Genomic DNA, 14,810 nt, shown 5'->3' with positions numbered 1-14,810 from the left:
AGGGTTAACTCAGGGAAGCAAGGGTTAACTCAGGGACTCTGGGACAGACTCTGGGACAGCAAGGGGTTAACTCAGGGACTCAGGGAAGCAAGGGGTTAACTCAGGGAAGCAAGGGTTAACTCAGGGAAGCAAGGGTTAACTCAGGGACTCTGGGACAGCAAGGGTTAACTCAGGGACAGTAGGGACAGTATCAAGGGGTTAACTCAGGGAAGCAAGGGTTACAGCAGGAGAGACAGGGTTAAGTGTAGCTGCTGCTACACTTGATACTTAGCTTGACTTTGTGGAGCAGCAGAGGCAGCAGCAGGAACCCAGGTCTTTGGAGGAGAGAGAGAGTTGAGCCGTGATGTGTGTGTGAGGCAGGCAGGCAGCTCTCAGCTGATCTTCTTCAGCTTCGGCTCCTGAGCTCGGCTCCTGAGCGTACCGATGCAGGGCTATTTAACCCTGTCGGTACGCTTGCAGCGGGGTGTGTGGCGCTTGCCCCAGGCTAGCATGGGTCGGCATGGTGATAATGTATCACCAGCCGACTCATGAGAGCCCGCACGAGACAGTCCGTGCGCGCGGGAGACTTGAAATGGAGACAGGGGATAACTATCCCTTGTCTCCATGGTTTCCTAACAAAGCAGGGACATGCTAATTGTCCTGCTCTGCTTCCAACCGTATTCATGACTAGGGCTGCTGTAGTTACAGCCCTGGCTCATGATACATTTTATGTACTATACATACACACATATATATATATATATATATATATATATATATATATATATATATATATATATATATATATATATATATATATATATATATATATATATATATACATACACACACATACATATATACATATATATGGACACTTCCCTTTACAATCCCCCTGTTGTCAGGGACTCGACAATGCAATTTGGGGAAGTGTTTGTGGGGTTCTATTTACCCCCTCAACCTCCCCGGTTACTGGTAATGGTCTGAGATGGAAGGAAGTATACTATTAGACCTAGATATTCGAGATCAGCTATCTCCTCAAGGACACCTTCCCGCCAGTCCTCTGACTCTGGAGTCTAGTGTCCAAAGAAACGAAACCTCAAAGTTCACAGAATGAAGATGAAATTAAATCTCCTAGTCCATAGAACGAAGTTGAGATAAAACTCACAGTCCATAGAACGAAGCCTCGAAGCTCATCAGACGAAGTTGAAATGAAACCTTCATAGTCCATAGAACGAAGAAACCTTCATAGTCCATAGAACGAAGCCTCGAAGCTCATCAGACGAAGTTGAAAATAAACTCACAGTCCATAGAACGAAGCCTCAAAGCTCATCAAACGAACAAAGCTCATTTGAAAATCTCAAAGTCCATGAGCCGCAGATTTCTTGTTCTTTCTTGCTTGGAGTTTCTTCCTCTTAAGTGGCGTCAGCAGGTCTTTCCAGTGGCCGATCCAATTTTAGCATGCCGACCCGTGTAAGGCTACTTGTGCCCTCATATGGTCAGCCTTGGAATGGCTTAGTCCGCCTTTCAACAACCTTTTGTACGTGATCCATTACTTTTCCAACTTTTCCCAGCATCTTGATTGAAGACGAAACAATCTTTGTGGGCCGATATCCAGGTCTTCATCATGGCAGGTTATCATCCCCGAGGAGGAGGTGAGGTCTTGGTACCCAGGAATCTACTGTGGGGTGGAGCATCGCCTTCCATTTCCCCTCTGACATTCAATCCATCATCATATTGACCATACCAGTTCTCAGGTTGAGGTGGCAAATACCTACAAGGGTGTGTGAATACCTTACCTGTCCCTAAGGGTACCTACACACTACCCAATCATACAAACAAAGTGAAAAATAACCAAACATACAAAAATATTCCCCCACCAACCATAGGTATATGTACATATAGAGATTCATGCTCAAACAGCATCTCACACTACCCCTCCATAAACACGTGCAAGGTACACATGTAAATGAGGTGACTACAGGCTGTAAATATATGCCCGCCTCCATGTACACACTCACTCGCTGTGGGACGGGCACGTCCTCACTGAGTATGCCTATGTTGCGGACACATATCAACACCTAGAATGTCTATATGTACACCTTGAAAATTTTGTACGACCCATTGATTAAGATTTACACTTTACAAATATATATATATACACATACAATAATAAACAATTCTGGGTCGCAGGACTTTATCACTAGGTCCTTAGACCCCGTCTACGAATGTATTCGTGGCTTTCTGCTTGACCTCGTTGTATTTGCTCAACCAGTCCTTTCATTCGTCGGTACACGCAGAACAGTCCAACGTACATAATCGCCACAAGAGTGAGAAGGATTATCACTGGGTGGATGAGCAAGTTGAAGAAGGAAGTGGCCTTGGGACTATATCCAAACAAGCTCTCCCACCAAGACACTTCCGCGTCCGCGTCAAGGTTGTTCACAATTCCTGTGATCTTTTTAGTGTCATGTTCCAACTGAATAGTGGCTTGGTGTTGGGAATCTTTCAGTTTCTCCACGATATCCTCTTCCTCATTGAAGTCTAGCAGGAGATTTCTTAGTTCGATGCCAAACCCAAGAGGAATCGTCTGGAGTCTCACAGGGGTGTCTGGACTGATGTCGAGCCTTTTTTCAGGTGTCACCGGAGTTCTTCCCTTTTGATCCGCCACATCAACGCCTAATACGGGATTAAGGGTACAGTATGCTCCGGGGAGGAGTATGCCTCTTTCGGTGCAGTTAGTCGCGTGGATAGTATATGAAACGTTCTGTATTTGATACCAGCACCAATATCCTTGACCTATGTATTTTACGTTTGAAGAGGGTATTGGGTTGGCCTTCATCTCACAGGACCCCTCGGTATCCCAACACTGGTGTAGGTCAGGATATCCGAGGGGAGCTGTGGATGAAGCACTGTTTTTGTGGTTCCTCACAATTCTCAGGTTTGTAGAACTATATCCCTGTCTTACCAAACCCATTATCTTAAAATCAAGATATGGGTGTAATGCCAGGGTTACCTCCCCCTGTCCAAAGTTTCCTAACTCCAGTTAAACACAAAAGAATCAGCCATACTGTTATTCGCTGTATTTAATTGCACTCGCATTAAGCCTCAGATGAAGTTGTGTTACCTGTCTGAACCCCCCCAGGTCTAGGTGCACAGAATAACATAAAACACTACACCGTGAACTTATGTTACCTGCCCGCACCGCCCAACCTGAGTTCACAGTATAATAACAACTTCAACGTTATCCCAATAGAGAGCAATTAAAATATTGGGTGCAAATACACCACTATCCAATGGTTGATTCCCCAGTTGTTTTCCTGGAGTGGTTTTCTAATTATGCATTATAAATACAGGCAACACCTATATAGTATAAATACATATTACTCATAACCAGGGATATACCACAATAGAATATGTGAAAGAAACACAAAATAAAAAACACAAATGAAAACAAACGGACAACTGGGGACAAACAGAACAGACCATAAACAACCATTACAGACGTAACACCAGACTGAACATGCAATTTATGGCCAACTTCCTAAACTCCTCCCTAGTTGTGGTTGGTCATTTAGACCCTTGAGCACGTGGTGGAGCACATAAGGCTGTAAGGAGACTCTTGTGCAGCCATTTTGTCTAAACCCACGTTTTGTTGTGACGTGGCCATTTTCTATTGCCATTTCACTGGGCTTTCCATGGTTGCTTATGCCGTGGCAGTTCCTCGCAATATGTCCCATCTGACCACATTTAAAGCATTTAACAGGACCACATTTCTTAGTACTCAAAGACTCGCAGTACTTCGCAATATGGCCTGATCCGGCACATGCAAAACATTTAACAGCACATGCTCTGCTGGACTTAGGGCAGTCAGCAGTGCATGATCTCTTAAAGTTCTGCATGGCTAGGGACGCACTTCTGATTATTGTACGCTTACATCTGCGTAACACTTTCGTAACAATGTTACCTTCAGGTTTCCGGATGGGATCACGATTTGGGGCATCTGACCCATCACTCTTACTACTCCCCCCTTTTTGCCCTGTAGAGGGCAAACTTACAGCGGAATCAGGCCTTGAAAAAGACAAGGCCGGTAACATTTTTGAGAAATCTTTTATGATGTTTTGCATACTGGCAACCAATTGTGACCTAGCAGCAAGCTCATCATTCAACTTGGCAATGATGGCATCCGTAGATGCTGCCTTAACCTTAAACGCATTGATCACAGCATAAGACCCAGTCAGCCGTGCATCAATATCATCACCACGATTTCTCAAATCTATCACCTGCGATTCCAGCATGCAAATTTGCTGATCTCTACATTGGGCATTCTCTGCCAGTTGTGTCTGCAAATCACAAACCTGCTTCACATTGTTGACACAACAATGGCAGTGAAGATTTGTTGAATCACTCTTCATTTCTGAGTGATCAGGTTTCCACGTCTCCTCATACACACAGACAAGTTTAGCGAGCATGTGGAGACGTTTGGAGGTTTTGTTAAGAACACTCCTCTTGCTAATACACAACTTATCATGTGCATAAGCCTCGTCCAGCAGAGTGGACCACAGCATTCCTGCTGACTTGTATGTCGTGGGTGTTACTGGATTAAATTTACTGTGTTTGGCGAGGTGTTTAAGTGTGGAGAAGTCCATACTCACTGTTGCAGAAGTCATCTCCGTCTGCGTTGTCCTCCTTGTCACCCGCTGTTTTGAAAAAGGTCCTTTTCTTCCGGAACGCCTTTTCTCGATCAGCTAGACTTCACCGGAAGAACACCGACGTTGATACTTCTGCAAACTCTTTTGTATAAGTTGCTCGCCCGACGATTCGTCGCCGTAGAGCAGCACGCCGCAAAGCAAAATAAAAGACGTTAATACCTCAGAAAATAAACAAAAAAAAAAAATAGGTTCGCTGATCAATTATATCCTGTATCAAGCCTTAAATAAAATTGTGTTACTCATCTGAACTTCAAAAAGGTCTAGGCGCACAGTATAACCCAACACTACACCGTGTATGTACGTTACCTGTCCACGCCTCGCCGCCTATCTGCAGTTCACGTTTTAACACAACTTTATTGTACAAAAGACAGAAACAATTGAAAGCAGTATGGGCTGGCTCGCCAATGTTAAAGGGGGTGGGGTAATAGCGGGATTCACTGGTTAGTGGCACCCACTATTACTACCGCCTTTATAATTAGGGTCACTAGGGTTATGCCTAGTTCCCCTACCTTTTCCTTATACTAACGTCGATCTAATTGCTTTAGCGGCTACTCAAGGGAATAAGACCGGTAGTAAATAAACTTTCAGATTGGTTGCGCAGTGAATATTCGGAGAACGTGATTGGTTTATGTGCAGGGTAATGAACATACAGACAAGCAGTAGAATCTGAAAGTTTACAGTGCTTGGGAATAAGTGACTGGGGCAGAAGAGGATGGAGGCGCAGCCTTATATAGTGGATCGAGCGGGTTCCCCAGCAGCATTTAAAAGAAACAGGATCCTGACCTGTTCACAGAGTTTAAGGCAGCACAGAGTATTTCAGGAGATGAGCGTGCGGATCTTGTGCGGGGTGGTGACTTGCAAATCATGTGAAGGTGTTATTGAGGACAGGAGTGGAGGAGAGGTAACAGACTGAGAGCTACGTAATGGTAAGAGCAGAGTTCACAGCAGCACAGAATATTTCAGGAGAGGAGCGTGCAGATGTTGAGGAGTGTATGACGCTGACTGGTCACTGATTGGTCAGCGTCATACACATAAACACGCCCAGTTAAAAACACAATACACGCCCAGTTGGACATAACGAAAAAAAAACGCCCAGTTGTCCATTTCAAAGCTCATTTGCATATATGCACACAACCGTAAAAACTCCCGTTATTACGGGTCGTATTTACGACCCGTAATAACGGGCTCATAGACTTCTATTGGCCACGGGTACCTTCCCGTTTTCTTACGGGAAGGTGCCCGTGCCGTTGAAAAAGATAGAACATGTCCTATTTCAGGCCGTAATAACGGCACGGACAGCCCATAGAAGTCTATGGAGCTCCCGTAATGACGGGTGACTACGTGTGTCCACCCGTCATTACGACAGCGTTGCTAGGCGACGTCAGTAAATAGTCACTGTCCAGGGTGCTGAAAGAGTTAACTGATCGGCAGTAACTCTTTCAGCACCCTGGACAGTGAATTCCGATCAGAATATAGGGCAACCTGTAAAAAATAAAAATAAAAGACGTTCATACTTACCGAGAACTTCCTGCTTCCTCCAGTCCGGTCTCCCGGCCGTTGCCTTGGTGACGCGTCCCTCTCGACATCCGGCCCGACATCCCTGGATGACGTTTCTGCCCATGTGACCGCTGCAGCCAATCATAGGTCAATCACAAGCTGCAGCGGTCACATTTACTGCCGCGTCATCCAGGGAGGTCGGGCTGGATGTCAAGAGAGGGACGCGTCACCAAGGCAACGGTGACGCGTCCCTCTCTTGACATCCAGCCTGACCTCCCTGGATGACGCGGCAGTCCATGTGACCGCTGCAGCCTGGGATTGGCCTGTGATTGGCTGCAGCCTGTGATTGGCCTGTGATTGGCTGCAGCGGTCACTTGGACTGAATCGTCATCCCGGGAGGTCGGACTGGAGGAAGAAGCAGGGAGTTCTGGGTAAGTAGGAACTTCTATTTTTTTTACACGTTGATGTATATTGTGATCGGAAGTCACTGTCCAGGGTGCTGAAACAGTTAGTGCCGATTGTTTAACTCTTTCAGCACCCTGGACAGTGACTATCTCCGCCGGGTTCGGTCATAACGTGTTCGGCCGAACACGGTGAAGTTCGGATTCGCTGCGAACCGAACTTTTCCCGATGTTCGGACCGAAACCGGGTTTGGTTGTCCCGGTTCACTCATCTCTAATTAGAAACCTTTATCAAACACCCCATTTTAGAAACTAGACCCCTCAAAGTATTCACAACAGCATTTAGAAAGTTTATGAACCCTTTAGGTGTTTCACAGAAATTTAGAGCAAAGTAGAGGTGAAATGTAAATTATTTTTTTTGTCAGAAAATCCTCTTTATACCATTTTTTTTTATAACACAAAAGGATTTATCAGAGATACGCAACTTAATACGTATTGCCCAGATTCTGCAGTTTTGAGAAATATCCCACATGTGGCCCTAGTGCGGTAATAGACTAAAGCACCGGCCTCCGAAGCAAAGGAGGACCTAGTGGATTTTGAGGCCTATTTTTTATTAGGCACCATGTCCGGTTTGAAGAGGTCTTGTGGTGCCAAAACATTGGACCCCAATTTGGAAACTAGACCCCTTGAGGAATCCATTGTAGTTTTCTTGGGGTGCATGCGGCTTTTTGATCAGTTTTTATTCTATTTTTAGGTGGCGTGGTGACTAAAAAACAGCAATTCTACTATTTTTTTTTTATTCTATTTTTTTTACAGCGTTCACCGCGCGCTATAAATGACATATTCACTTTATTCTGCGGGCAATACGATTATGGCGATACCCTATGTTTATAGCTTTTTTTTTATGTCTTATGGCGTTTGCACAATAAAATACGTTTTGTAAAAAATCATTCACTTTTTGTGTTACCTTATTCTAAGCGCCAGAACTTTTTTATTTTTCAATCAATAAAGCCGTGCGAGGACTTATTTTTTTTCGTAACGAACTGTAGATTCGATCAGTACCATTTTTAGGTACATGCGACTTTTTGATCTCTTTTTATTCCATTTTTTGGGAGGTGAAGTGACCAAACAATTGTGATTGTGGTACGGTTTATTATTATTTTCTTTTACGGCGTTCACCGTGCGGGATAAATAAAAAAAATATTTTGTAGTTCAGGCCGTTATGGACGTGGCGATACCAATTATGTATAGTTTATTTGTTTGTTTATATATTTTTATTAATAATAAATGACTGATAAGGTAAAAAGGGGGATTTTTACTTTTAATACTTTTAAAACTTTTATTTTCTTCTTTTTACACATCTATTTTTTTTACCTTTTTTTTAACTTTATTACTTTGTCCCACTAGGGGACTTGAGGGCAGGAGGCCCTGATCGCAATTCTAATACACTGCACTACATGCGTAGTGCAGTGTATTAGAACTGTCAGCTACTCACTGACAGCAAGCATAGTGGGTCCTGACTTTGTCAGGACCCACTAGGCTTCCGTCTATGGCATAGCCGGACGCCATTGTTTGGTGTCCGGTTGCCATAGTCACCATCGCCGGCCGCTATCGTGTAGCAGGCCGGCGATGGCAGCTTAACCCCTAAAAAGCCGCGGTCTCTTTAGAACACAGCTTTTAAGGGGTTAATCAGCGGGGACACAGTGATCGGTCCCCGCTGTCGGAACTGTGACAGCTGTTGTACGAGACAGCAGCTGACACAGCTCCTGTATGTGTCGGGAGGAGCGTGAACGATACAGCTGCCATGACCTAATAGTACGTCCAGGAGCGGGAAGGGGTTAAGGGGTTAAGGTGGACGAGACTATTCAAAAGTGTGGCATGGGGCCCAGAAAAATGTAGTTACACCCTTGTGTGTAAATATTATTCTAATTCTCTATGTAACCCATTTATTCATTTTACACTTACCATTGCAGTCTTCTCTTCAGCAGGGGGGCATCAAGCTCACAAGTGCTTACCACACACTGAAGCTGAGCCGCTCCCTCTGCCCTATCCAGACACAGCAGTTGGTGTCACTGGGATTGCTCTTCACTGCTTTGGACCTTTAGCAATAATAAAAATTATTAAGTGAAAGAAAAAATAAATATATATAAATATTGTAAAGCGCTTTGTCATTAGTTCTACAGAATTTTAAACTTTAGGGTTAACGCTTATGACGTTGAGCGTGACATCAAGATGTGCTAGTTTGCAGCATGAGACTACTGAGCAACTTCAATACACCCCAGCTAGACGCACATTGCAGCTGCTGCTTACTGGTTAAAAAGCAACCATTTAGTAAAAAAAAACAAATTAAAAACTGCAAAATTATTGTTAACCTACCTGCTGGCCTCACTTGCTTGCTTCTGGCTCTGCTTCCCCATTCCGTTTCCCGTTTTCCGGAATCCAAGATGGCTGGTGCTGTCTCAGACTTGCATATAGAAAGCATGCCCCCACCTCCTTCACTGCTCTCAGAAGGACAAGCACCGATGATGTCAGCATGGTGTCCATCTCTTCTGACACTTCCCCTGCTGGGTTCTTGACAGAGGTTATGGCTGCAGCAACATCCTCACTGACAGCGCATCAGTGAAGGACAGAGGAAAACAGCACCAGGGTTGTCATGAATCAGCTTCTGTATGCAAGTATATCACATTGTATGCTTGTAACGGTCTTATATGTTTTATTGTCTGTGTTTTTCTTAAACGTTTCCGTGTCTTGGACTACGTTGGATTGTCGTGGGATCGAATTGTTACCAATAAAATGGTCAAAGCGGACTGTAGGGGGGCAGTTTATTTCAATAAAGTGTTTTTTTATATTTTTTCAACTGTATAACAGCGCTAGTAATCGAGGTGTCTGACTGACACCTCTCCATTACAATCGCTAGGGCTTGATGTCAGTCAGAGGTGTGCTATGTCCACCTTTGGCTGACACTAATCCCTCCAATTACCTCAGTACCCAACGCACCAGCGGTACTGGGAAGAGGCGAGAACCATCAGGAGCGGCCCAACCAACGTAATGGGCAGCCGCAGGCTGGTGATTTTAGGATGGGAGGGGACCAATAGCCATGGACCTTCCCATCCGGATAATCAGACTGCAGCTATTGATTTTCTCCATGTTTTTTTTTTTATATATATTTTTGTATTTATAGCATAGTGTAATGCCTTTCTTAAAAAAAATAAAAAAATAAAATTAAATGATAAAACAAAAAAACATGCGGGGTCCTCCTTTTTCTCTATCCAGCCAAGAAAGACCAACAACCGCAGTCTGAAATTCTCAGGATGTGAAGGTCCATGGCTATTGATTCCTTCCAGTCCTAAAAACACCAGCCTGCGGCCGTCCCAGGGGAAACCCATCACATTAGATGGGCTGCTCCTGATAGTCCTCGGCTCTTCCCAGCACCCCTGGTGCGTTGGGTACTGGGGTAATATATCGGAGGGGTTGGTGTCAGCCAAAAGTGGACATAGCACACCTCTGCCTGACGCCAAGCCCTAGAGATTGTAATGGAGAGGTGTCAGTCAGACACCTCAATTACTAGTTCTGTTATACAGTGGAAAAATATATAAAAAATACTTTATTGAAATAAACTGCCCCCTACAGCCTGCTTTGACCATTTTATTAGTAAAAATTAGATCCTACGACGATCTTACGTAGTCCAAGATACTGAAAGCTGTAAAAAAAAAAACACAGACAATAAAACATATAAGACTGTTACAAGCATACAATGATATACTTACATACAGAAGCTGATTCATGACAACCCTGGCGCTGTCTTCCTCGGTCGTCCACTGACGCGCTGACAGTGAGGATGTTGTTGCAGCCGGAACCCCTGTCAAGGACCCAGCAAGAGAAGTGTCAGAAGAGATGGACACAGCGCTGACATCATCGGTGCTTGTCCTTCCGAGAGCAGTGAAGGAGGTGGGGCATGCCTCAGACTTGCAAACAACGCTGTCCACATGCAAGTCTGAGACAGTAGCAGCCACCTTGGATTCCGGACAACTGGGACCAGAACGAGGGAACGGAGTGGGAAGCAAGAAAGTGGGGCCAGCAGGTAGGTTTCCGTTATTTTCCTCCGTCAAAGCAGAACAACTGAAAAATAAGAAGCGCATGTTCCGTTGCACAACGGACAACACCTGCCACCAACAAAATCAATTGACTTTAATGGGTTTTTCCGGATTTCCGTTGGGGTGTCCGTGGTTTTAACGAAAACAATAGGGCAGCATGATGCACTATTGTATCTGGGATTCTTCGTCAGATCTGCAACGGAGCCTCCAACACAGATGTGAACAAGGCCTAACACAAATGTTTGTATTTTTTTAAGCTAGTTTACAAAAAAAAAAGAAAATACAAATTCTACTGGTCCAACTGCCTATTTAGGGACGGGCAGCAGCTTCAGGAGCACATCATAAGGGTAGGAACACACTTGGTGGATACGCTGAGTAAAACTACACAGCTTATCTGCCCCGGTAGCCACAGGGAATTCCGCCAGCAAAACCGCACCAAATAGTGGTGCAGGTTTCGTGAGGCATGTCCGCTGCAGAAATCCTGCAGACAAAAAAAAAGTTTAGACTTACCCCTGCCGTAGTCTAGGCGACGCGTCTCTCTCATCTGAGCCCGGCCTCCTGTGATGACGCTGTAGACCATGTGACCACTGCAGCAGTCACATGGTATGAAACGTCATGACAGGAGGCCGGGCTGCGCTAATAGAGGATCTTCTCGCCTAGACTATGGCCAGGGTAAGTAAACTTTTTTATACATTTAAAATAAAAAAATAACTTTTTTTTTCTCATTTGTGATTTTTGTGGCAGCACCGCAGCATTTCCGCAACAGAGGAGCAGTCTTTACGCCGCATAAATTGACATGCTGCGGCTTAAAAAACCACACTGCAGGTCAATTTTTTTTGCTCTGTGTGCATGAGATTCGTTCACATCTCATCCACTCTGCTGCTACTGTTATACGCTGAGGATTTTCCGTAATGAAATTTATTGCATAAAATCCGCAGTGTACACGCCAAGTGTATTCCTACCCTAACAATAAGGCCCAGTTCACAGAGTTTTTGGGCCTTGATATTGACCCGGACACTGCGTCAGAATCAGCGCCAGAAAATGTCCAAAACCGCCTCCCATTGATTTAATAAAAAGCAGCATGTCCTTTCTTGCCGCGGTTCCGCCTCTGACCTCCCATCGAAATCAATGGGAGACAGAAAATTCATTTTTTGCTGCGTTTTTTGTCTGCGGTTCTCAATTGCCGTGGGCAAAAAACGTGGCAAGATAGTGTGGGCAGGTCAAAATCTGCCTCAAAATTCTTTAAGGAATTTTGAAGCAGATTTTTTCTGCCTGCAAAATACTCCGTGTGAGCAGGGCCTAATACTTAATCAGCACTTCCAGACATTTTACTTACTGTGTCAGAAGAGCTGCTGGCTCCCACTCCAGTTCTCGCTGTCAGGCGATGTCTTCCAAGTCCAGTCTTCCAGGTCCAGTCCTTCACCTCCAGACTCCAGAAAATGACGGGGATCGGAGAACGGCCGCCGCTGCGCTACAACTTGACTCCTCCCCCTCTTCTTACGCAGCTATGCTCTGGAGGACGAGGAGGAGGCCCAGGTGAGCCGTGTGTGTGCCGGTGCTCGCGGGTGCGCGTAAGCGCTCGGCGCCTACGGGCGTTCGCGGGTACCCGTGGGCGTTCGCATGTGCGCGCGGTAGAGCGTGAGCGGGGCGGCAGTATTTCACGACTTTACTTTTGGTGAAAAGAATGGGCCCCGTTTGGCTGGGCCCCTTACAGCATTAACCCTAGTACTACCGTGATGGCGGCCATGTTTGTGTATATGCATTGTGGATAAGAAGTTCTTAACAATTTCTTCAGTTTCCTTTTGGACGAATACAACATTGGGACCAGAGTCTTGAATGACATCTGTTTGAAGGGATGAGATGACAGGCGGAAGAGAATAATTATTTATTTTTTTATACCTTATTTTTAACTTCAACATTCACAAATGCATAATAAACAATCTAACATCAGACAGAGTAAAAAAAATAAAATAAAAAAAGGCTCATATGGTATTGGACAGCTGTGGATCAATATCTTCAGGTTATATAACATGATCTCAGGAAATATATATTACAAAGATTTGCTTCCAATAAAATTTGTTTGAGGAAAAGTTTAAAAATTTATTATGCATAAAATAGTTTTAAAAAAAGGGATTGGCCATAATCATTGGTTCTTTCCTGATCCAGTCACCCTAAGGCCTTATTTACACGAGTGTTGCGCACCTCGGACGTGAAAAACTGCAGTCTTTCACGCCGAGGTGCATCCGTGCTCATCGCTGCGGAACGTGATGTTTCACATCCCCCATAGATGAAAGTCTATGGAGTGATTCGTGAAAAAATAGGACATGTCCTATTTTCTCACGAACCCTTCACACAGTCCGTTGAAACAACGGCTGTGTGAAAGGCCACATTGAATTACAAAGGTCCGTAGGACGGCCGTTGTTTCAATGGCCGTCCCACGGACGTTTGACACGCTCGTGTAAATAAAGCCTTATTCATACTACTGTAGTGAATAATCAGTGATCAGAAGGGAAACAAAATTAGGAGAAAATGCAGGGCTTTGTGTTGCTTTGATGAGAGCAGTTTTTCTTGTTATTAATTCTCCCTTCTGGCTGTTTTAATAAAATGAACAGAAAATATGCTATTCTTGATAATATCAATATTATTATACTTTTTTTTTTTTTTTTATATTAGGCATAAGAAGTATAAAAGATCAAAGATGACCGAAGAGCGCCGGGACAGTACAAGCAGTTTACAAAGAAAGAAGCCACCATGGTTAAAATTAGAAATACCGTCTGTAACTACTACAAGCGAAGAGCCGGCCTTTGTTCAGGTATTACATAATACTGATGATTTACGTGTTATTTTCTCTCAATAATTGTTTATTGAATTTTTCATATTAAAAAAACAACAACCGAGCATTACAACCAACAGAAGCATGAGTTCAAAGTCAGCAAAGATTCACGCATGAATCTAAATAGGGGAAATTGACAGTTAAATATTGTTCTTATATAATAAAGTGAAAATATAAAGAACAAGATAAGTATAGTCATATATATCAATACAAATACAATCTCAATCAGGAGTATCAATAACATCACGGTCAGTGAAACATACATACACTCCTCAACATGTAATTGCAATCTCAAGAAGGGCAAGTGGTAAGGTTATGCAAATCGAGGAAGTAGCGGGTGTCGTTAAGATCTGCAAATTATCACGTTTTCTGTGGCAATGTCGGATGGGCATAAAAGCCAGATTGAAAGCAAAGTTTTTTAGCCACATGAAACCTCATACCTCAAGTGGTGTGGGATGATTGTGTGATGCACCCTGTTCATCGACATGCCAGTTATCGCCAGTTGTTGCATACTGTGAGGGGCAGAATCCTTGAACTGTGAGATCTTGGTTTATCACTCCGGCAGATCGCTATGCGCCTAGGCTGAGATGTCAGCATTGTTCAACATTGCGTGTCCCGGAGGTTGGGATAACAACTAACGGAAATGACATCAAGATGTGCGCAGAGGTGAACCTCTGCATGGACGGATCGTCTGATTGGAAGAATGTTGCGTAGTTTTCCATTCTGTACTGCAAGTGAAATTGGACGTCACATCCCAAGCAATGGCAGATCATAATAGGGGCATTTTTGACGGCCGCCCAGGTCCAGGGGGCCCATGATCGCCCCAAAATACATTGCAGTTTTGGCTGCGAATCGTGGCACAAAAATGCGACTTTACTCACCCCCCGATGCCCGCAGCCATGGATCCGTGAGCGCTGGTCCCTGTCTCCTTCCTAGGAGACGCCAGCGCTCACTTCCGCTCCGTCCTGCTGTGTCCCGTAGGGTGAGCGCGCTCGCTCGTGCACGGCCTTAAAGGGCCAGCGCGCGCACAAATTATTTGTCATCGTCATCAACTGCCCTGATTTCCTGGTCTATAAGAAGGCCCCAGGCCTTCTGATCCTTGCCTGAGCGTTGTTAGTCTATCCCAGTTTGTCTCGCAAATGGTCCCTTAGTGTTTCCCGTTCCAGCTGTTACCCGTGCCCTGTTACCCGTTCCTGTATTTCGTATTGTTCTAGTTCCTGTGCCTACCTGTGTTGGAGTAGTGTCTTCTGCCACGTCCAGTGTCTTCTGCCACGTCCAATGTCGTCTGCCACGT

At 44.5% G+C, this 14,810-nt stretch overlaps 1 protein-coding gene and 1 long non-coding RNA gene across 3 annotated transcripts in view; one reads left to right on the top strand and one right to left on the bottom strand.

The window, feature by feature from the left end:
- The window catches only part of LOC142655636 (uncharacterized), a 676,170-nt gene that overhangs the window by 102,607 nt on the left and 558,753 nt on the right, over positions 1–14,810 (bottom strand). The gene's annotated exons all lie outside the window — the stretch shown is intronic.
- Positions 1–14,810, top strand: part of RHBDF1 (rhomboid 5 homolog 1) — a 575,397-nt gene that overhangs the window by 125,180 nt on the left and 435,407 nt on the right. For both annotated transcript variants that reach the window (XM_075830047.1, XM_075830048.1), the window contains one exon: positions 13,357–13,495. In XM_075830047.1, the coding sequence (XP_075686162.1) occupies positions 13,382–13,495 (114 nt within the window). In that variant the 5' untranslated portion in view covers positions 13,357–13,381. The remainder of the gene's footprint in view (positions 1–13,356; positions 13,496–14,810) is intronic.

This window comes from Rhinoderma darwinii, chromosome 6, assembly GCF_050947455.1.
Source record: "Rhinoderma darwinii isolate aRhiDar2 chromosome 6, aRhiDar2.hap1, whole genome shotgun sequence".
In the NCBI taxonomy this organism is placed as follows: domain Eukaryota; kingdom Metazoa; phylum Chordata; class Amphibia; order Anura; family Rhinodermatidae; genus Rhinoderma; species Rhinoderma darwinii.
This window is presented reverse-complemented; position numbering and strand designations above follow the sequence as displayed.